Genomic DNA, 24,852 nt, shown 5'->3' on the forward strand with positions numbered 1-24,852 from the left:
TCAGCCACCCCCTCAATGACGTCATACTGGCAGAAGGCCCGGTGAGTGTGCTTAAAATAATCCAAGCCAAAAATGTCAGTAAACTTCCTGTTTTCATGTTTAGGCTACAAAGTATTTGGTATCGGCCAGATGCAGCTCTGGGCTGCGTTTCTCGACAGCATCATTGCTAACTAAGTTGTGCAATTTCTCATTGGCTGCTAAGTATGCTACTAACTGGTTAATCAATGATGATTTTGGCGAAAAGGGTCCTGGTTTGGAATGGGATGTGACCATGTAACAGACCTGGAACTCGGACCATGGCTGGACCCGGAAGCCGGAAGAGAAGCGCCAAATCCCATTAATCTCTATGGGAGACTAGAAACAATTTGTCTCCTTTAAAAATGCCCCCCCGGGGGATTCTCTGTTTCATTCACAAAGTAGTTTTAATGTTGCTCTCCATATACGTACGTACTCTCACTGGATGTGACCAGTAGATGGCCACCCAGGGCCAGAGGAAGAGGCTCTAGCTCCATCAGCTCCACAATAGTGATCCACATCCTGTTAGTTGCCAGTTCATCAAGGCCACCTGAGAGTCTTGTCCACTGCTGGTTTTCTGGTAGGACTATAGCTTGACACAGCACGACTCAACCACCACTTTTTGCTTTTCGATTCGGCACAACACAAAAATCACTCAATCATAAAGTAAAAAGTGGCAGCCGAGTCATGCTATGTCGAGCTGTAGGCCTACCAGAAAAACAGCAGTGGAAAAGATCCTCTGGAGTACTGTATAGCCCAAGTATATTTGTTTTATATTTTGTATATACTTATATATAATTCTTAATCCATTTCTTAAAGCCACACCGAGAAATGTACAAAACAAGACACTGTAGGGCGCTGGAGGAACCATGTAGAAGTGAGTTAGTCTGCATGTGACTAGGTTCCTTTCTACGTACATCTGCGTGGAGACGTGCACTGAGTTTCGAAACGACAAATTTGAAAGACACAAGAAAGAAAATAAAGCACTTGGGAGTGATGTCACAAGGGAAATGACTCAAAAGCTGAAGTAGTGTATTGTTAGTAATTACACAAATATAGTATATGAATGAATATACTGTAAGTACACGAGAGGGCAGAGAGGTCCAGATGAAGGAGAACACAGAGGTGGAGGAAGATGAGGAGAAGGAGGAAGAGGAAGAGGAGGAGGAGGAAGAGGAAGAGGAGCAGACCACGACGGGAGGAAGGAGACGTCACGAGGAGAGAAGAAGGCAGAGAGGACAGGGAGCCGCTCACAAGGACTCTCATGGCATCTCCACTGAGCACTCTGAAAAGTGGACAAGAACAGAGGATACTGTAAGGTCAACAGAGAGAGAGAGAGATAGAGAGAGAGAGAGAGAGAGAAAAGGCTGCAGAATAGTTAAGAACAGAATAGAATAGAAAAGAATAGAATAAAATAGAACAAAATGTCTTCTATTATCACTATCCTACACATTCTACACAATGTATATGATGTATAAAGTGTCATTTAAAGCATCTCATTTACATCTCACATCTGAAAGCATCAGAGGAAGAGGAAGTAACACAGAGTAGCAGAGAAAGCGTGTGGGGGAGAGAGAGGAGGGCAAGGGGACAGAAAGAGGGAGAGAGAGAAAGGGGAAAAAGAGAGGCGCTAAGGATAATGGAAAAACTGATGAAATACTTCATCCCTACCAAGGCACAACAATTGGCCGCAAAATATTCACAAAGTTCAGTTCATAGGGCACTTAAGAATTTTAAAGACACTTTTATCACCAAAAATTGGGTTTGCAATAAAACGTATACTGCCACCTTGGGCGTTGTTCGCCGAATAATACGAATATGGTGCAATTTCCTCTGCACCAAGATAATACGAAGATACACACACACACACACACACACACACACACACAATATTACTGCCACACTTGCGTGTGCATGATAATGCACCTTCATGACCAAAAAATGCATAAGCAGCTGGGAAGCAGAGGAGCTGCAATTTTCAATAAAAAGCCTACACCACCGCCAAAGGCAAGTCAAGACGAGAAACAAATGATTTACTAAACGCTTTGTTTCGTGCAGACTAAACACGGCTCAGAGTGGCCAATTTGACAACTACTCTCAGTCCCAACTCTGGACGAGCAGCAGTTCGAACACCGACCGGGTAAACCACCACCAGTTTGTTCCTGCAAATCAAATCACACTTTGTTTTATTGGCCTGTGCCTTATTTCCAAAACGCACTCTCCACACAGCTAATTTCAATAATTGCTGCACTTTTTTAAAAAAACAAAAAAAGAGAGAGATGGTTACGTTTCATTCACGCACACGATTCTGAGCTTCGGATCAACAGCTGCAGCTTATTTCCTTGTTTGTTTCTCTCTGCCTAAATAAAATGCAGCTGCAAACAATCACAGCAAAAACATTTAACATGATGAGCACATCGTGTGTGTGTGCGCAAAAAAGGCAGCCAACTGGACGAGACTGTACGGATCGAGAGAGCCTTGGTCACAGGTGAAAATACGTAGTCTTATTAATTCCAGGCATCCTTGCATCATTGCGGTCTCTGCTGCCAATGCAGCTCTACTTTAGGGGGGAAAGAAAAACATGTTTATTATCTGGACACTGAAAGCAAACAAAGATGACTTTGCAGCAGTTTAATCCACTCCAGAGTAGGGAGGTGGGATGGACAGGACACGAACGCTGAATGAAAATCCTGCTGAATTTGTCTTGTAAACTGCAGTGTTGCATCAAGGCCACTAGGCGGCACAAGTGGGTAACAAATTGCCTACAGTGTTGCACAGCCATCCAGGCCCACTCTTCTCACCACTCTGACCACAACAGTCCGACCAGCTTCACTCAATTTCAGCACACCAGAACAGAAAACACAGCTGTTCTTATCTGCCCCAAAGGTTCACACAGAAAAACCTCACTTGCGGCGCCAGGAAACACTTAACACGTCGAGGCGGCGATGATAAGCTTACATACAGTGCAGCACAGTGAGAGGCTAGTGTGAGTCAGTGGTTGTACCTGTCACGCTGCTCTCCTCTGCTGCGTCCTCCTCTGCCAGGGAGGGCGTAGGGGTGCAGGGGGCGGTCACGCTGGCTGTGGGGGGTGGAGGAGCCTTCCGCTTGGTTCTCCGCAGTGAAGACTCGGCGGAGGACGTTCGACTCACAGCCTGAACAGAACAGCACAACAACACAAAGAGACAAAGCAATGGCTTCGATTCAGTATGTCGTCGCTGACTAAGCACATGCAAAGAGTTTTACATAATGTTGTTTGAATGTAAAATTGCACCCATTTGATGCATGGTACTTCAAGAAACCTTCCATTTATGTGCAATTCATGGCAAACACAAATAGTAGCTGTGCAGGCCTATTCATTCCCATCACTAGTATTGTAATACAACTAAACAAAAGTGGCCACATTTTTGTAAACATGGGTTGAGCTCAAGCAAATTGCAATATATTTCCTTGCCATTTCGAGAGTCAAAATGCACAGTAGCAAAACCAGTAGCAAAAACCTGCTTAGTAACTGCCTAGTACCGCATGAATGGTGCTGACGAAACAGTTTCTCAGTTTTCACTGAAGGAAAAAAGAAAAACAACCCTCCGCACCAGTCCCGTTCATGAAAGAAGTTCTGTGTTTAGGCTCTGGGCTCGGCCCCTGCCGTGCTGCGCAGCTTACCTGGTGGTGGTGGCCGTCTGCCTGCCCCCCCTGGCTGGGAGAGGGGGGCCCGGCCTCCGCGTTGGCCCCGGGGAGAGAGGTGGCTTCCGGGGAGCACAGGGTGGGGGGCAGGGGCGCCCGGCGCTTCTTTGGCCCGTCGGACGGCATGGTGTTGGAGCTGTAGCTGGACGTGTGCGACGGCAGGGCACACATACTGACCGGCCGCTGCCTCCTCAGGATGGGGGACGCCGGAGCGCTTGCCGTCATTGGCTGGAGAACGGGGGAGATAAGCGGCCAATCATGAGACAACCATCGTCTCCCACACGAGCAAACACACACACACACACACACACACACACACACACACACACACACACACACACACACACACACACACACACACACACACACACGCACACACACACACACACACACACACACACACACACACGCACACACATGCACACACACGCGCACACACACACACAAACACTTCAACCTCCAAACTGGCCAATGAGTAAATGTGCACACGAGGGAACAAACATGACGCAGGAGGCCGACTCAAGAGCAAGCATTGGATTTTCCAAGCCAAAGTTTAAAGAGCAAACGGCAAAACAAACAGATCAGTGCATGCCAGTGGCTGTAGCTGTAGCTGTAGCTGTGTTGGCCACAGAGTCCTCACAGACACAGAACCAACGCACCAGGGGTGCGTTTCTCGAATGCGTAGTTGTTAGCCAGTTAGCAAGTTGGGTAGTTGCCAATGGGAAATTGCATTAAAAACAACGAAGTAGGTAACGTAGTTAGCAACTATGGTTTCGAGGAATGCACCTCAGCAGTAGATTCCAGAATGACTGGAATAACACACACACACACACACACACCTGATCTGACTTCTTCCGACTCCTCCTAAAGAGGCTGAAGAGTCCTTTGTTCTCCTTATTCTCCTTTTCTTTCTGGCTCTTGTCCTTCCTGGACGGCAGACAAAGTGCATCTGGTGGGGAGGAAGACAGGACGGGATACGACACGAGACAGGGAACGATCAGTCTCCACACCAGAAAACCACACCAGGCGACAGGGGTGACCCCCCGCCTCCCCCATCATGTGAAATAGCAATTTGTCCAACCCCCAGTATTATGTGATACCTGAGCAGTGACATTAAAGACGGGAATGAAATCACCTTGGCAATGATGTGTGGGTGAGGGCGGGAGTTCGACGACTGGGCTGGTCACTGGACAGACAGAAAAGACATTAGATTAGTCTCTCATGTTTATTGGTTTGAAATGCAGCACCAAAAACAGTGATAAACCACACCAAATAAAATCGCACCAATTTCACACTGAACACTAAAGCAAATGTTGCGATTACCATTTACGGAAAAGCCCAGGCATTGGGGTCATTGTCAGGCCCTGAAATATGGGCCTGTAACTTATTTTAGAACCAAAACTTTTTCCATTGGCTCCGTCAACGACTATCTCCTTGGAGACATCTGCCTTATGCGAGCTTGTCTCAAAGTCTGGCTCTATTTTAAAATCAATAAAGCAGAAAGATCTATGGAGAAACCCTGAATGCTGAGTTGAGATTTAATGTTTTTTTTCTGCACTTTGCACCTTTGATTTGTTACCTTTTGTGTCTCTTGCGTAGACCTCCCGGATACCTAGATCGTTGAGGGTGCGAGTTAGGTCCAATGGATCATCGGACTGAACGTTTCTGAGCAGGATTGTCGTCGACACGTCGAATTCACATTTCTCGCTGATGGCCGGGAGCAGCTCGGTTAGCGGGATCTTGGGGCTGACTCGGAGAATGGTCTTCTGCGTCTTCCTGTAGTTTATCACCAGGCGCACGGTAGCCTGAGTGCGAACACAGAGAGAGAGAGAGAGAGGAGAGAGAAGGATTTCAAGAATGGCCCCACAAGAGAGCTGTAGAACTCAGTGCTAATGCATTTATTAACTGCAGTACATCTATGCCTGCTCCTCATACATTAATCAAACGATATAATTACATCAGTAGCAAAAAATACTGTAAAAAAGTACTGAGCTATTGCTCTTAACGAGCGTGCGGGAACAACTGGAATCGTTTTAAAGTGGAATGAAAGTATACATGATAGAGGAATAAAGTTATTCAGAATTAAAAGAGGAATAAGCCTCCTACTTTATTTGGAATAAAGTTAAATCCGAATAACTTTACTTTCGAATTGCATGAAGCTTTCAAAGCGGAATTACATTTTAATTAAATTGAGTTAAATATCCCATGTGAATGAAACCATTATCACACAGTAGATGGCATATGTACAACGATCAAACATTACTGTACGCCCTAGGCAAAAGACATACTGTACTGAAGACATTCAGAGGAAGTCGCTTCTTTTAAATTCTTTGTACAGTCAGAGCAAACAGGCCCGTATTTGGACTCCACATCACTTAAATAAAACTAAAGTTGTGTTTACTAGACAGGGGCGAAGACCTATTGCATCTCCTTACAAGTGCTTGAAAGGACTGGCCAGGTAGGTCACGGTCAAACGAGAGGCCCAGATGTGTTGCACCGTATATCGAACATCATGAAATACAACTATGGCCATGGCAGAGACATATCACACTGTTGCTGCTCTTTGAGATTTGACAAGAGACAGAGCTGAGAAATATAGAAGAGCCTGAAATGACTCTCCTGTGACTTGTGGTCAGGGACAGATTACTGCACGGGCCTATTGGGCCTAGGCCCAGGGGCCCAATAGTAAATGGGGCCCTGAAGCCTAAGCCTCTACATTTCCATGTCTCATATTGTGTTAAAATTGCACACAACTGAAAGTTCACATTTTCTCAGGGGACATCTCCCCAAAACCCCAACAGCATAGACTCTCACATCTGGCCTGAAATCATAAATCGTTTTGTAAACTAGCAGCACCCATAGAAGGGGGCCTTTCTTCTCGTCTGACCAAGGGACCCATGGAATCATCATCCGTCCCTGCTCATGGTGAACATCTAAGTCCAAGTCTGGTCCTCCAGTACTGTACCTCCGGCATGTGAGGCCCCGCTCTCCTCTGCTTCTCCTCTAGCCCCTTGGGCTTCAGCAGGATCTTCTCGGCCTCCAGGGCCCCAATCAAAGCGTTGGGCTTGAACTTGATGTGGTTGCGGTTCTTGGAGACCAGCTCGATGGTGTGTCCCGACGGGTTCAGGTGGTGCTGAGCACACAGCGTCACTAACAGGTCCATCATGGGCTTGCTGTGGGAAAGACATACAAGTATATATGTAAACATACTGTATATACTGAATAACACACAGAGACATGCACACACACACATGCAAGGTCAAACGTCCCCCACACACTCGCATACCCCACACACAAAAAACACGCACACCTGCACAACTGCACGCATGCACACACGCAAGTACGCATGCATACACACCCACGCGCGCGTGCACGCACGCACACACGCACACACACACACACACACAAAAGGGGTTATAAGCACTAACACAAAAGCGAGAAAGGATGAATGCAGCACTCCAGTAGACGCAGAGTGCACATTAGGTACTCGCTTCTTGGAATCACTGCCAGTAACAGTCACAGTGAAAGGCCACTCAGTGGCAAAGACGACGGAGCACACCTCGTGCAATGGCCTCTGGGTAATTTAACTGGGGAATAAAACATGACCACAGTGGAAAGTCTGACCAGGGGACGCCTCTGAAGCGTTCCCCATTCACCTGATGGATATGCAGAGGAGTGAGTGTGTATTGCTCTGGCTGTCGCTTGAGGACGGAGGCAACCGGCCCAGTGACGCACTGCCACTGAGAGAAAAGAAGGCCTCGATTCAACACTCGGCCGAGCTGACTGAGCAAGCGCGACTCCGGGGGCCAGACCATGGGTAGAGTATGAATGTTTGGTTACGCCAGGGGGGCACAGAAACTCATGTGTACTGCCTACGAGTGTCATCCCGGTCCCTTTCAAGTGGAAAGTTGGAGAGGAGAGGAGAGGAGAGGAGAGGAGAGGAGAGGAGAGGAGAGGAGATGAGAGGAGAGGAGAGGAAGGGAAAGGAGAGGTGAGGAAAAGAGAGGAGAGGAGAGGAGAGGAGAGGAGAGGAGAGGAGAGGAGAGGAGTGAAAACCGGAGAGGAGTGGAGAGGAGAGGAGAAGAGAGTTACACAAGTTGACCCTCTAAAATAGCCAAAGAACAGTTTGCGAAGGACTAAACAAGCAAAACTGAATTTAAATGACGTCGTGTTTGAGATAAGCCTAATTTGCTGCGGCAGACTAAAAGGTTTTCGGATGACAAATCCTCTGACTCGTGCTTTGATTTCAATAGTAAGTAACGAATATGCATATTAAAATAACTTATCATATAAACTGACGTCAGAGATCTTTGCTTTATGGCAATGAAGAAAAGATCCTTGTAACGCTGGCCGCTGTTGCATCTTGGCTTTTGCCTTAGCAAGAGAGAGTTGATCAGAGAGAGTAGAGAGAGAGAGGTTCCATTGGCCCATTGTTTCCTGGTTCTATTATTGGGGGGGAAATCCCCCTTTAGGCAGACCTAGGCAGACCTGAGGACTGTTCTATTCAATGCTAGGAGCATTATGACACGCCCCTTTAGGCAGACCGGAACCTGGTCACATTAGGTGCCCATAGAAACCTATTACATTGGCATATCTCTATATACTTAAAGAATCTCTGGTTGAAGGGCTTTAGCTGCGGTGCCCTGGTGTCCAGCTGAGAGCCGGCTCTCCTGCGCAAGAGAGGCCCTCTAAAATATCATGCCAGCACTTTAATCCCAATCATAATGAGTTCACTGTAGCGACTCTCGGAAAAAGTGGGGGGAAGACAGAAAGAGAGAGACAGAAAGAGAGGGTGAGAAAGGTGGGGTGATGGAGGGAGTGAGGGAGGGAGAGAATGCTCCTGGAACAAAATTTAGGCTAGGAAAAATGGAGATGAAGAATGCGTAATCCCTTTCTTTTGGACTTACAATAATAGGATGGCCAGAGCAAGGGGCAGAACTTCAGTGTATAAAGCGAAGCCTCATTAATAGAGCGTGTGTTTGAAGTGGGCTTTCATACAGGGATCACCCACTTCAAATGGTTCGTCCTGTATTATTAGCAACATTGCCTTACATGGTACCCAGCGGCCACAAAATGAAAGGGACATTTAGAAACACTGGTGGCATACATTTCAACCGCACAGCACTTTTTTCCCACCCTTTTAAACAAGAACCCTTCAACGGTTCCTCATGATGCAGATCGCTTTCGGCACTGCGAGCACACTCATCATCACAGTCGCTGATGTAACACCGAGACCCCTGGGTCTCATGTTTTTAAAAAAAAGGAAAAAAAAGAAGAAAGAAAGAAAGAAAGATAGAAAAAAGCTGTGTGAGAGACACTGCAGCGATGATTGGGAACTATGCGAACCATTTCCTCACAGGTCGGCACATCTGGAAAGGGGGTATTAGTGGAAAACCCCAGGCTTTACACGTCATGCTTCACGAGCGCCAGTGCCACACACAACCTGAGGACAGCGGGACACAAAGGCAGCATGTGCAAACCTGCTGCTGCAACCAGAAAGACCACCACCACAATGCAAGGCGGGGAAACGTCAGGATCACTAAAACTCCTCAAGTGACAGGAAGTAAAATGACAGAATCCTGAAGTGACAGGGGGTTCCTTACAGCCTTTCACAACGTGATTAACCAAATATTAAGTTTCCTAAATATTTGTTTCTGGCTTTGTCAAAATAGGAAAGTGATAAGTGAGTGATGATGTCAGATGAGGAAAGTTTGGGAAATGACTCAAACTTGAGTGGCAAAGGAGGTGACCTCGGCACAGTGTCATTCAGTAGAATACTCCTCAATACTATCAATGAAAGTGAGAGAGAGTATCCGAGGCACTCTAAAGTTAGAATTTGTTTAGAGGTCCTCTTAACTTCAGAGTGCATCTACTCTCTCACTCTTAAGATTTGCTCTCTGACACCAAAAGGCACCTGAAGTTTTTCTCTCTCACTAACAATGCAACAATAACACTATTATTATTAAACTTTAAGTAAGAGGGACACGCCATGTCAAATTTCTTACGGCACAGAATATCTAGCAGAGGCCCTGTTCACATTTCACAACAAACGTTTTCTAATATCTAGATGCTTCAAAGCATCCACAGAGCTCTGAAAGGTACTACATGTAGATTACCTTCTGTCCAAACCTTCCCTTAATGCTAGAGAGTGCACTATAATAATGTGAGTAATCATGTTGGATGATCAACTGCATAGTGTCTACACTGTAAAAATGCAGTGTTAATTCAACACTTAGAGAGTACTCTGGGACCAAATACACTCTATAAGAAGTTAAATTGACTCTACATTTTGAATTAACACTGCACAATGTTCTGTATAGTAAATTGTGTAGCCAACAAGTAAACCTTTTAAAATATTCATCTCAATTATGTACCTTAGCTGCAATGGCTCCTGCATTAAAAACACATTCAGGACCAGAGATACCTAGACCAGGTCAGTACTGGTTTCACTTAACTGTCAACCCACTAATTCCTGAACTAACCATCTGATTATTTAAGTGGTTATTAAGATTAGCTGACTCATAAAATAATTGGATGTGGCAAGGTTATTATAATACCATAGGTGGGGGAGTAATTAACCAGTGCTCTCCCCCATCCTCATCCATCATCCATGGTACCATCTTGCCACAGTGCTCCCTTGGGGCGCCGTTTGGGGCTGCCCCATCTTCAATACTAACAATGAAAGTGAGAGAGTAAATCCAAGGCACTCTGAAGTTAAAGTTAAACTTTGTCCTCTTATCTTCAGAGTGCCTCAGATCTACTCTCTCACGCTGAAGATTTGCTCTCTGACACTGATGAGCACCTGAAGTTTTTTATGAGATTATACCCCACAGACTCACCTCTTCCTCTCTCTCTCACTAACAATGCAACAATAGCAGTATTATTATCAAACTTAAAGAGGGATGTGGTAGGGTTATTATAATACACCCAAGTAAAAAAAAAGTGTACTTAATATATACTTAATAAGTACGTTTTATTGTATTTAAAGTGTACTTCAAAAGTGTGTATTTAAAGAATGTTATTTTGGGACAACTTATAGTATACTTAAATGTACTTGAAATATAATTAAGTAGAGCTTAAACACATTTTAAGTTGACTTTTTTGTACTAAAATTAAACTTTGTATAAGTGTACTTAATATACTAAAAATATATTTAACTTTAAGTACATTATAAGTATACTAACCAAGTCACTTTAAAATGTGTTTAATGTTTACTTTAGCATGCGGATAAGTGCATTTTAAGTACATTAGAAATCTATTTTAACGTCATGAGAAAGTACTTTATAGTATACTGCAGAAGTACATACTTAAGTTGTGTTATTTTGGGACAACTTATAGTATACTTAAATACACTTGAAATATAATTAAGTAGAGCTTAATCACATTTTAAGTTGACTTTTTTGTACTAAAATCAAACTTTGTACAAGTGTACTTAGTATACTAAAAACATACTTAATTTTAAGTACATTATAAGTATACTAACCAAATCACTTTAAAATGTGTTTAATGTGAACTTTAGCATGTGGATAAGTGCATTTTAAGTACATTAGAAATCTATTTTAACGTCATGAGAAAGTACTTTATAGTATACTGCAGAAGTACATACTTAAGTTGTGTTATTTTGGGACAACTTATAGTATACTTAAATACACTTGAAATATAATTAAGTAGAGCTTAATCACATTTTAAGTTGACTTTTTTGTACTAAAATCAAACTTTGTACAACTGTACTTAATATACTAAAAATATATTTAACTTTAAGTACATTATAAGTATACTAACCAAGTCACTTTAAAATGTGTTTAATGTGAACTTTAGCATGCGGATAAGCACATTTTAAGTACATTAGAAATCTATTTCAATGTCATGAGAAAGTACTTTATAGTATACTGCAGAAGTACATACTTAAGTTGTGTTATTTTGGGACAACTTATAGTATACTTAAATACACTTGAAATATAATTAAGTAGAGCTTAATCACATTTTAAGTTGACTTTTTTGTACTAAAATCAAACTTTGTACAAGTGTACTTAATATACTAAAAACATACTTACTTTAAGTACATTTCAAATATATTCACAAAAATCGCTTTAAGTACATTTTAAGTGTATTGACTCTAAATGTATTTTAAGTATACTACAAGTAGATTTTACTTTAAGCACATTTCAAATATATTTATTTTAAGTACACTTTAAATATATTTCAAAAGTATATGAAAAAAATATTGATGTAATCCCCAGTTACTCATTTCCATTGTACATTGTCTTGTTCACAACCATCAGCCATTCACATGAACCTTCCTTTCACCTTCACTTCAGACAACAACCACTGCCTCAACCAGGATTCGAACCCACAATTCACTGAACCACAGACCTGCACTCTAACCACTAGACCACAACTACCTGTTCTTTGACAGGCACAATTACGTTCTTGAAGTAATAGTCTTGAGTAGTACACTTTAAGTATACTTTTATATACTTAATTATAATACTTAGAAATCATTGGTGGTGGTATGCTTTTATCGAATTAAAGACACTTTTACATGTTTAATTTGTGCACCAAAAAGTACACTTAAAGTGCACTTAATACACTAATAACACAACTTAAGTACAGACTTCAGTATTGTGCTTAAAAGTTTAATAGGTAAGGCCTTACATGCCTTTTTAAGATCTGTTTGTGCTCTTCAATATGGTGTTTTTACCATGAAAATACATTAACAAAATGGAAGGTGGAAGGTTATTTAATGTTACAAACCATAATGAATAAATAAGCCTAGGTTAAAATATACTAAAATGATGGTTTAAAAAAGTACCCAGGTGAAAAAAGTGTATTTAATATACTTAATAAGTATGTATTTTTGTATTTAAAATATAGTTCAAAAGTGTGTATTTAAAGAATGTTATTTTGGGACAACTTATAGTATACTTAAATACACTTGAAATATAATTAAGTAGAGCTTTAACACATTTTAAGTTGACTTTTTGGTACTAAAAATCAAACTTTGTACAAGTGTACTTAATATACTAAAATCATACTTAACACTAAGTACGTTTCAAATATTCTTTCTAATACCAAACTTTAGCACATTACTTTTAAAATACAAATACACTTAAAATACACTTAAAATATACTACACTAACAGTATGTTTTCAAATACAGCACTTAAGCACATTACTTTAAAAATACAAATACACTTAAAATACACTTGAAGTGGTTCAAGACAACAAGAAAAATAACATAAAATCTTTATAAGTGAGTACATAATTAATATTAGTGTCAAAAAGGCAATATAGTAAGTATGCAAAAAAATATGCATATTTGTAAAGGTCGTAAAATAAAGTTTAGGTATAACTGATAATGTATATTTTCTAACACTATGTTTGAGTACATTTTTTAAGAACAAAGTTTAATACATTAAACTAGCAGTACATTTTCTAATACCATACATTACTATAATGGTGTACTGTGTATGATTTTTTGTAGTTTATTTCCAAAATTCATGCTGGAAAAAGGGGAGTCATTCATCATCATCATAAATTGAGGTTCTTGTCCATGTTCCAGATATAGACTTTTTTTGCTAGGAAAATGACTGTACTTTGGCCAGTAATTAGTTTATTTATTTTGTAAATATAGTTAAAATACATTTAAATACACAACACTAATAGTGTATTTTCTAAAAACAATCTTTAGCACATTACTTTAAAAATACAAATGTACTTAAAATACATTTAAATACAATACACTAATAGTGTATTTTATAACACTACACTTTAACACATTACTTTTAAAATATAAATGTACTTAAAATAGACTTAAAATAGAATATACTAATAGTATATTTAACAATACCACACTTAAGCACATTACTTTAAAAATAAAAATGTATTTACAATACATTTAAATACAATACACTAATAGTGTATTTTTTAATAAAACACTTTAGCACATTACTTTTAAAATACAAATGTACTTAAAATAGACTTTAAATAGAATATACTAATAGTATATTTAACAATACCACACTTTAGCACATTACTTTAAAAATACAAATGTATTTACAATACATTTAAATACAATACACTAATAGTGTATTTTATAATACTACACTTTAACACATTACTTTTAAAATACCAATGTACTTAAAATAGACTTTAAATAGAATATACTAAAAGTATATTTAACAGTACCACACTTAAGCACATTACTTTAAAAATACAAATGTACTTACAATACATTTAAATACAATACACTAATAGTGTATTTTATAATACTACATTTAAGTACATAACTTTTAAAATACAAAGATACTTAAAATACACTTAAAATATAATACACTAATAGTATACTTTATAATGCTACACTTTAGCACATTACTTTTAAAATACAAATGTACTTAAAATACATTTAAATAGAATATACTAATAGTATATTTAACAATACCACACTTTAGCACATTACTTTAAAAATACAAATGTATTTACAATACATTTAAATACAATACACTAATAGTGTATTTTATAATACTACACGTTAACACATTACTTTTAAAATACAAATGTACTTTAAATAGACTTAAAATTGAATATACTACTAGTATAATTAACAATACCACACTTAAGCCCATTACTTTTAAAATACAAATGTACTTAAAATATATTTAAATACAATACAATAATAGTGTATTTCATAACACTACACTTAAGTACATGACTTTTAAAATACAATTGTACTAACAATACATTTAAATACAATACACTAATAGTGTATTTTATAATACTACACTTAAGTACATAACTTTTAAAATACAAAGATACTTAAAATACACTTAAAATATAATACACTAACAGTATACTGTATAATGCTACACTTTAGCACATTACTTTTAAAATACAAATGTACTTAAATTAGACTTAAAATACAATATACTAATAGTATATTTGACAATACTACACTTTAGCACATTACTTTTAAAATACAAATGTACTTACAATACATTTAAATACAATACATTAATAGTGTACTTTATAATACTACACTTAAGTACATAACTTTTAAAATGAAAAGATACTTAAAATACACTTAAAGTATAATACACTAATAGTATACTTTATAATGCTACACTTTAGCACATTACTTTTAAAATACAAATATACTTGAAATACATTTAAAATATAATACACTAATAGTATATTTGACAATACTACACTTAGCACATTACTTTTAAAATACAAATATACTTAAAATACATTTAAAGTACAATACACTAACAGTATATTTTATAAAACTATATTTAAGTACATAACTTTAATAATACAAATTATTTTAAAATATATTTAAAATACACTTAACTATAAGTATATTTTTAAATACCATACTTAAGTACTGTACTTGATAAGTAGAGTGTACTTAAAATATACTTTCAGAAAATTAAATATATTTAAAGTACACTTAAGTACACATTTTTTTGACCTGGGCACTAGGTGGGGGAGTAATTAGCCAGTGTTCTCCCCCATCCTCGTCCATGATTAAGGTACCCTGAGCATGGTACCGTCCTGCCACACTGCTCCCTTGGGGCGCCGTTTGGGGCTGCCCCATTTCACGGGTGAGGCACAAATGCAATTTTGTGTGCAGCGAGCACTGTGTCCCAGGTGGGTTTTAGCTCAATAACACTTCATGCATAAATGAAGGTGCAAGACAGAACAGGTTATTTACTACTGCTGTGGACTTTTCAGCAAAGACTGAAAAAGTCCTTCGACAGGCCAGTCTGCAGAAAGAGGCTATCCCTTTTGTGTAGAATCAAAGTTGTAACCTTACTGTTACCAAAATGCGCTTCTGATGGAAGGTGGTCAAGCTCTGACCTGCCGTGGGTGAACATTGTCTTCTCTGTCCACTCTACCACTCTACCAGTGTACCAACTAACACTCTGTCCTGCATCCTAAAGCTGATATCTCCAACCCTGTTCAAGAGAGAGGAGTGGAGAGACTGCACCTTGGAAGAATGTGGGTTTATGTTGTGGACAGTAGAAAGAGAGCGTAGGACCCTTCTAGTTGATAGACTACAGACACCTGGCAAGTCTTAGGAGAGAACTACACAGTGAAAATGGGGTGTCAAAACTGTCAGATAACATTTGGTCCCACTCAAAAATAGGTGTACATTTTACTCAATGGTCAGTGAAACATTATCAGTCAATTATTCTCAGTATTGTGTGGATATCAACACTGGAATGTGACAAAGTGACAAAAGAAATGTGACTTGGAGAACTCTCCCCACTGTTGTACAATACATAATCCTGAAGTACATCTAGAGTTACAAAAGTTTACTCTGGAACTTTGACACTCCATTTTTTGACATTCCTGTGTAGGTATCTAGGGCAGCCGTGGCCTTATGGCTAAGGAGATGGGCTTTAGATCAGAGGGTGGCAGGTTCAAATACCACCCTTGCACACCCTCCGATCATCCCACACTGCTCCAGGGACTGTAACCAAATACCCTGTAAATAACTGTAAGTCGGCTTAGATAAAAGCACCAGCTAAGTGTACTGTAACGTAATGTAATGCAATGAAATGCATCTGGGCAGCTGAGGGCGTCTCACCTGCCGTGGGCGAGCATGGTCTTCTCCGTGCCGTCGGGCAGCACCACCAGCAGGGTCAGCTCACGCTGCAGAGGGTTCTCCTGCTGCTGCTGCGGGTCCATGGGGCTGGAGGCGCGCTGGTAGCCTGGAGAAGTGGGGGAGGGCGGCGGACCATCAAGCCCTTTCGCGACTGGCGGAGGCGGCGGGGCTTTGCTCTTCGACGATCGTCTGTGGAAGACGCAGAGGAGAAAAGGGTGGGGTTGATGAAGAACTCAAATCAGGATGTACAGGCTGGTCGAGTAAGTCGATCTATTTACCCACTCAGGATAACAGCATTGATGACTTACTAGCTATGAAACATTTGAAGTTAAAGGGGTATGCCACTATTTTGGGGCTTAATACAGTTAAAATCATTGGCCAGGGTTTATAAAGGTGGTAAAGTGTCTTATTTTTCATGTAAGCCGTTGTCTTGCTTTAAGACAAGTTAAAAGAGGGAGCATGTCGCTAAGCTAGTGAAAGTCAATGGATCCGTGTAGCATGCTACAATGCTACACGGATCCATTGACTTTCACTAGCTTAGCGACATATTCCCTCTTTTAACTCGTCTTAAAGCAAGACAACGCTTAACATGAAAAATAAGACACTTTACCACCTTTATAAACCCCAGCCAACGATTTGAACTGTATTGTGCCCCAAAATAGTGGCATATCCCTTTAAACTGGTTTAAGTTATGTGCAACTTCTAACCACAGTTACATTTTTTAACGCAAGGCTAAGAAGCTGTGTTTACAAAAGCAAAGATTTGTTTACGACAGAGCAGAAACGGTGAAACGGAGTCTTGTCAGTGCCCGCTGGTAACCAAACACTTCCTGTGCTCTAATCAACAAGGATGTAAATAATCCTCTTCACCACAGGACACAAGTCATGACCAGCCGCGACCTCTGGCAACAGAGCCTCAGACATAATTCAGACTCAAATGTTTCAGCAATCGTGGAAATTTAGCGTGATTGGGGATAACTTTGCATGAAATTGAATGAAAGGGACCCTTTCTCCTCGAGTTAAGACGAGGGAGTCTTTAAACGAGAGCACTTGGACCTACTTTACACACAAGTCACAAGACAAGCGGGCAACTGAAGTGATGTATTCACGGAACTAGGCAGGACAAGAAAACAAGCGAGAAGGAGAGGGAGTCTTTTTCTCAGACAGAATGGAATAAAAAGAGGACAAAAAGAGATATTTTCTCTCAGCACTTCATTTCCGCTTGACACAATAATGTATCTCAAAAAAGACAGATAGACACCCACAATGGCATGAAAGTATTCTTCAAAGTGGTAGTCGATTGACTGTGGTCTGAACCGAAGCCCTATTGAATCCAGTATGTGTAACTGTTAGCGTAAGCAATAAAACTGTCACAGTCAATTGTTCCAGTGCGCAAGGACCACACTTATGTCATTCTAGAGGACTTCAACACCCAGCCAGGGCTACAATCCCAGTCCTGACCTCAGACAGAAAGACAGGCACACACACACACATACGCATGGACGCACGCAGGCACACACACTCACACACACACACACACAAAAGACACAAAAGCGCTGGCACACGCACACACAGAATTATCACACATGCCAAACTTTACATAATCCTTCTGCAATTACATAATACCTAGTCTGAGTATTGTGGCGCATGCAAATTGATCTTCACATCTCCAAAGACCAAATGTCTGCATTGGAACCTGATGAATCCACAACAGGGGCCAGATAATATTTAGCGGGATAACTGCAATACACAACTTCCAGACTGACCTCAGCAGACCTCATACAGATACGATATGTCATGTGGACAGTGTCCAATCTATCCAGACTGAAGTAGACCTCTAAAGGAACAAGGGGAAGAAACCGTGGAAACCGTGGAGTCTGATGTCTGGAGAGCACAGAGCGTTTTCCTTTTTCCACACAGCTCCTAAATAACAAGCTCTTTAGCCTGTCGGCAAAACGCTCACGTGGAGAGCCAGAGCAAACACCAAGGTATCTCGAAAAAGGAGAGCCCACGGCCTTGAAAGTGCTGATACGAAATGACTTTCACTGAAGGGTGACTGGCTGGCTGCCGGCCTCACTTTACCGCACTCATTTGTCACTCTTTGGGAGGAAATGTCACGGCAAGAAAAAGAGAACCAACCTCCACCAAGTGACACTAAGGTATTTTTTTTCTCATGTCTGACCTGTGTCAGAGGACAAGTTGGGAATCCCGATGATTAAACATGAGTGAAACTGAAGAAAGCACGACAAAAAATATGACCCAAAAAAACTTTCTTTTGTATCAGTGCACCATGGCATTCAAAACATTCCAAACTGATTAGGCTATAGGAGACACGACAAGAGTAGGGATGAGATGAGCAGCTAAGCTATGTTTTGGGTGGTGTGTCAAAGAACACTCATGTTACCCGAGTGCAGTACATACCCTATACACAAACACACTCAAGCATACAGAGAGAGGACACATACACAAACATACACATTCCCAAAATACACTATTACAGCACATCCCCTCAGTCAAACAGTCTACATTTCAAGGTTACACCACAAGGCTTTTACAGCCATCAGATATTTTTCCCCCAACGACAACTTCAACAAAACCCACTCGGCATTCCCACATAAACAAGCATGGCTGCACAAATCGTTACACTAGCTCACCAGGCAACTCACAGCCTCACAAATTCCACAGACTTACTTTGCACCTCTTCTTTCTCCCTTAATGCCAAAAGTTACTTTTTTCCACACACGCGCGCCCCTGAGAGAGGACAGGAGGGAGGGAGGGAGTTGGCCGCTAGTTCGCTGGCACCTCCCGTGGTCGTCGGAGGGGAGTGAGTGCGTGTGTGTGTGTGTGTGTGTGTGTGTGTGTGTGTGTGTGTGTGTGTGTGTGTGTGTGTGTGTGTGTGTGTGTGTGTGTGTGTGTGTGTGTGAGAGAGAGAGAGAGAGAGAGAGAGAGAGTGTGTGGGGGGGAGGAGAGCCTCACTCTTGTGAGCCTCACTCAACCTCTGTACACACACACACACACACACACACACACACACACACACACACACACACACACACACACACACACACACACACACACACACACACACACACACACACATAACACATGCAGCTCTGGCACTGCGGCATGTTCATCCACCTGTCAAAGACCTTCAACAGGCCCCAGCACACACACACACAGAACACACACTTTCCGCCCTAACACCACCCACAGCAGCACACATTGTTTGGTTAATTCAATAACCTTGTGTGTGTGTGTGTGTGTGTGTGTGTGTGTGTGTGTGTGTGTGTGTGTGTGTGTGTGTGTGTGTGTGTGTGTGTGTGTGTGTGTGTGTGTGTTCTGAATGCATGTGCCTCTCTCTCCCTCTCTATTGTATGTCTCTCTCTCTCTCTCTCTCTCTCTCTCTCTCACACACACACACACACACACACACACACAGACACACACACACACACACACACACACACACACACACACACACACACACACACACACACACACACACATACAGTCTATATCTCTCTCTCTGTGTTTCCCCCCGCCTGGCCTTCGTATCCAGACGCATCTGTCTGCATGTGACTGAGCGACGTGGACAAAAGGGCCGTGTACATTTTGCTCACTGTGCCCCCGTTTTCCCAGCATGCATCTGGCATGCCACACTGCTGTTGAATAATAACAAAGAGACAAGTCCAAGCCTGAGCTTTACACAGAGAGACAGAGAGAGAGACAGTGAGAGAGACAGACACACACATACACATTCACACACTTTGTGACTTAAACAAACACATGCAAAAGTCACCCCAACTAGACCTGAATGCCAGTGGGAGATTTGACTAACTCAGGCACAGTCAGTCTTTATCCAAACACTCACAGTGTGTATACACCCTACTGAGGCAATAGTGTGGCAAGGCCGAGGGCAGCGGGTTTAATTCATTCATGATGATCTCACGCCGCGCTGCAACGTTTACCGTGTCCAGACAGCCCTCCGCTTTTCTTTTTTTCTTTTTCAGAACAAATTCGCAGGGAATAAACCACTTCCAAACACGGCAGACCTTCACTCAAGACATTGAAAACATTCAATCGTTACCTATCCCCGGCCAAATGCAATTCAAGTAGTTACTGTATATCATCACGCGCTGCCAAAAACAAATCTGCAACGATAAATTGTTCATTCTGGACACGTTTTTCCCTCCCAAACAAACAACAAACTGTAAGTCATTACAACAGCCTCCTGCTGTCAGTGTGAGTGATACGGGAACAGATGTTGTGGTCTGGTCAGGACACACCCTCTCCAGTGTGAGAGCAACACCTGGCAGGGGCGAGCATGCATGCATGCACACACACAGTGGAGCTGCCAGCTGGGCGACTGCCGAGAGGCCAGCACGTCCCATTTTGCAGAGCTAATTCAACACTTGGAATGTGGAATTGAACACTCATGGTGTTGGTCTAGCTCTAGAAAGTGTTGATTTAACACTGGGGAACGTATGATGGAGAGTGGAGCTGCCAGCTGGGCTACTGGGGAGAACAGCGCTCAGCAATCCAGAGCTAAACGGACCCAGATGAGAGCTGAACGCTTGCCATGAACGAGCATCTGTACACACATACTACACATACATTACACACATGCTGCACATATACATGCTGAAGATGGATGAAGAGGTTATGTCAATCATCCGCTAGGGAAATGGATGTATGCAAAACATAAAACACCACCCGTGCACAAACTTGTGGCAGAAAATGTGTGTAAAAAACAACATGCCTGTGTTGTGCGTGTTGTGTGTGTTATCACTTGGATTGCAACGGGATTAAGATGTGCATCAGTGCTACACCAGAGTCAGACACACACACAGACAAGTGCCATGAACTCTTTCTCTCTGCCCCCACACACAGATAGCTGACATACCAGTCCAGCCTAGCAAGGACCCCCTGCTGTTCGTCCCCTCCCTGCTCCAGATCCCTCTCCATCCCCTGCTCCACGGAGCTCAGACGGACACACACCACCCTCAGGCTCATTAGGCTACAGCTTCTTGAGTCGGGCCTAAGGCGGTTATTAAGGATTAAAACACCAATGTCTGTGGTGGGAATTACGGTAACGCCACTCATGTTAAAGAAAAAGAAATTAAAGAAAAGAAGAATAAGGTATTGACCCTACCGTGGCCTAACAGTAGGATACTGGGCCACTACACTGGCGACCCGGGTTCAATTCCAGCCCGGGTCATTTGCCATCCTCCCCCGGCTCTCCCTCCCCTCTCAGAGTCATTTCCTGTCCACCTCTTAACTGTCCTGTCTCAAAAATAATTAAAAGTAAAACACAAGGTGCATTCCTTTACGAATGTGGGTGCAACTGATAAAAAAACGCATGTCAGACGCATAACTTCCTGAAGGCACCATCTCAGACAGACTAGTCGCAAGACTAGGGATATTAAGAACACGTCGACGTGTCTCAAGGCGGTCTGAAGGAGTTATTAGACCCCACCAGGGCAAGCAGAGTTTAATAAAAAGTCTGAGAGAGGAGTCTGACTCCTACTGCTGAGCAGCTGTTGTTGCAAGGGCCCGGCCTCCACAAGGGCCTGCGCTGTGCTATTCAGTGGGAGTTCATGCTACGCAAATAATGTTAACAAGCCTCTCAATGTCATTTGATGACAGAGCACATAACTGGCGCTTGGGATGTAAAAAAAACCGATTGCTTCATTAAAGTTCTAATGGGCCAGCCAGACAAAGTGTGGAGCAGGCGCGGCCGGTTCATTTAGGGCAGATGGGCAGTGCCCCTCCAAAGATTCTTCCTCTGAGAAAAGTAGATCCATTCAGAAATTGCAGATAAAATATATATTGTAACCTCAATCACACTGGGAATCGTATTACATCAATGTTGTGGTTTGTGACGATCTTTGCGAGTGGAATCGGGTTTTATTTTTGTTGAGAAGTCTAGTTTACATCCAGTGTGGCTGTTTAACGTTAGGGTCTATGGCTGGCCTGGGCAGATTTCTCAGCGCCTCAGCTAAGCCCGGCCCCCTCGCCCCGATCCCATTCTACAAAATTAGCACTGTAGCCTACTTAGCATAATATCATAACATAAGCGCGACTTTATGGATGCTATCAGGGCAGATGTATGATCTGCCCTGACAAATGACAGGTCGGTGGCCCTGCCTGCTTTGAAAAAGACACAACAAACATAGGCTACTACTCCGCTCATCTCTAACCTGTGGAATTTTATTAACTCCATTGCCGCAAATTTCCCTCACAAAATCGGTGGATTAAAGTGGATAACCATGTCGGATTTGACGAAGGATATGTGTTGGCTGGTTAAGGATTCACGTTTGGGGTAGGTACAGTTTGTATATTTGCTATTGCAAAGTTCAAGGTTTTATGACCGAAGTCTTTGCATAATGGGTAACTGTCTGTTATTTAATGAAATGTGTGGGCTTGCAATGTTGAGACAGAAAGCAAATGTGTAGCTTCAGTGTGCTGCTGCTACCCCCAAGACTCCGATGACATTCTCTGAGAAGCTGGGTTGTGCATAGTTTAAACAAAGCGTGAGGGATTATGAATGAAGTCTTTCTAAAATAGGGAAACTGGAAGTTATTTAATGAAATATCTGAGCTTATTGAGCTTGGGGTGTTTTTGACTTGACAGCTTCATTTATGCTCAGTATTGTCTGCTATGTTGTTCACCGCTTCCTTCGTGCACGGTATTGTCTGCGCTTGTCTGTCCTCGTAACTAGACTTTCCGAGCAGCTCTTCTAGCTAGCTACATACGGCCCCGCCTACTTCTATATTAGTCAGCAGACCCTCGAGAGGCGAGTCAGTCTGAAAGAAGGCTACAGTGAAAGTGGTATTCGTCTGGTGAACTTTTAACCATGGCTGCTAGCATCGAACCTGTGCTCAATAGCGTTGAGTTTCTCTTGGAGAACTCGTTTGAATGACTAGATTTGGGAACAAAATTGGCTATAAAAAACCTCGGCCCCCATAAACCTGATATTAACATTGTTCAGCAAACAATGGATAAGGTTAAGTCTTTCAAGCGCACGTTTTCCCGTGCGTGGTATGACAAAAAGCCCTGGCTCTCTGGTTGTTCCAATAGGAACTAAATGTTCTGTTTCCCATGCTTGCTCTTCCAATCTCCTGTCACGGGGGGACAAGGGGATATGTGGAGCACTGTTGGTGTGTGTGACATGAAGCATTTCTCTGAAAAGGCTAAAAAACACGAGTCCAGCAAGTCGCATCTGAATTGTGCCATGAAATTAGCCATGCTGGGTAATGCTAACACAGCTGCCCAGCTACATGAGGGCTACAGTGTGAGTGTCAGGAATCACAACAAAGAGGTGGATGAAAATAGGCATATCCTGTCTAAATTGATCGATTGCATTCGGTTCTGTGGGGCATTTGACCTGGCACTAAGGGGGCACGATGAGACCGAATCGTCCAGTAATCCTGGAGTGTTTAGAGAGCTTGTGGATTTTGTAGCATCTTTGGACACTGTTATTCAAGGGTACCTCCAAAACCATTCAAAATGAATTGCTGGATTGCATGTTTGAGGTCATGCAGGGACATATTATTCAGGAACTGAAAAGTGCTGAGTTTATCTCTATCCAGGCAGACAGGACCACTGACGTTTCCACCCATTGTCAGCTCGTTGTAGTGTTTTGATACATTGACACGGCAAACAGGGTGCAGGAGAGATTTTTCTCTTTTAAATCAATTGATGGTCAGTCAAATGCAGATGGGATCTCTGCTGTGCTTCTAGACCAACTTCGCCTTGTCTGTTCACCAGAAGTGGCATCAGACAAGGCTAGGCTAATTGCACAGACTTACGACGGGGCTAGCGTGATGCGGGGGGCATCTGTTGGTGTTTGTAGGAAAGTGCAGGATGTGTATCCCAATGCTCATTTCATACACTGCTACGCTCACCAATTGAATTTGGTAATGGAACAGGCTGTGTCCGCATCGACTCCAGTGCGCTGTTTCTTTTCTGACCTTGGTGGATTCTCTGTGTTTTTCCCAGATCCCCAAAAAGAACAGCACTGTTAGACGAGGTGGTGGATGCCAGGTTGCCGCGTCCCTCCCAAACTAGGTGGAATTTCGGGAGTCGCACTGTTTGCACTGACAGTCTCCTTGAGTGTTTCGAAAGGATCCAGGCATCTCCAGATTCGATTCAAACACTGTTAGGGAGGTTAGGGGATTCTCTCGAATGCTGTTCGACCCCGAATTTCTATTCCTGTTGGACCTCTTTTACCAAATTATGCCACGGGTTGATGTACTTTATGCGCAATTGCAAAAGAGGGGGATCGATGCTGTCCAGGCATACAAGGCTGTAAACAACTTTGTGGAGCGCATAAAAAAAATCCGCGACGATGTTCCAGGTCTTTGTGCGAGGCACACTGTTCAGCCAACATGCAGGGGCGCTCCAAATTTATCTCAAATTGCGCATGAGGTGTGTGACACCATTATCATGACGGCAAAAGACCGATTCCAGTTCACGGCACACCTCTCTGCTGCCATTCTATTTGACAGCTCCAATTTCGCCACCTTCTCCGATAATCTCCCAGACG

At 42.1% G+C, this 24,852-nt stretch overlaps 1 protein-coding gene across 3 annotated transcripts in view; it reads right to left on the reverse strand.

Annotated features, from left to right (window-relative positions):
* cobll1b (cordon-bleu WH2 repeat protein-like 1b) overlaps positions 1-24,852 on the reverse strand; it is a 58,079-nt gene that overhangs the window by 10,130 nt on the left and 23,097 nt on the right. For all 3 annotated transcript variants that reach the window (XM_063214064.1, XM_063214066.1, XM_063214065.1), the window contains 7 exons: positions 16,288-16,494; positions 6,662-6,869; positions 5,276-5,501; positions 4,832-4,882; positions 4,536-4,645; positions 3,676-3,924; positions 3,020-3,167 (listed from right to left, as the gene is read on the reverse strand). In XM_063214064.1, the coding sequence (XP_063070134.1) occupies positions 3,020-3,167; positions 3,676-3,924; positions 4,536-4,645; positions 4,832-4,882; positions 5,276-5,501; positions 6,662-6,869; positions 16,288-16,494 (1,199 nt within the window). The remainder of the gene's footprint in view (positions 1-3,019; positions 3,168-3,675; positions 3,925-4,535; positions 4,646-4,831; positions 4,883-5,275; positions 5,502-6,661; positions 6,870-16,287; positions 16,495-24,852) is intronic.

This window comes from Engraulis encrasicolus, chromosome 13, assembly GCF_034702125.1.
Source record: "Engraulis encrasicolus isolate BLACKSEA-1 chromosome 13, IST_EnEncr_1.0, whole genome shotgun sequence".
Classification (NCBI taxonomy): Eukaryota; Metazoa; Chordata; class Actinopteri; order Clupeiformes; family Engraulidae; genus Engraulis; species Engraulis encrasicolus.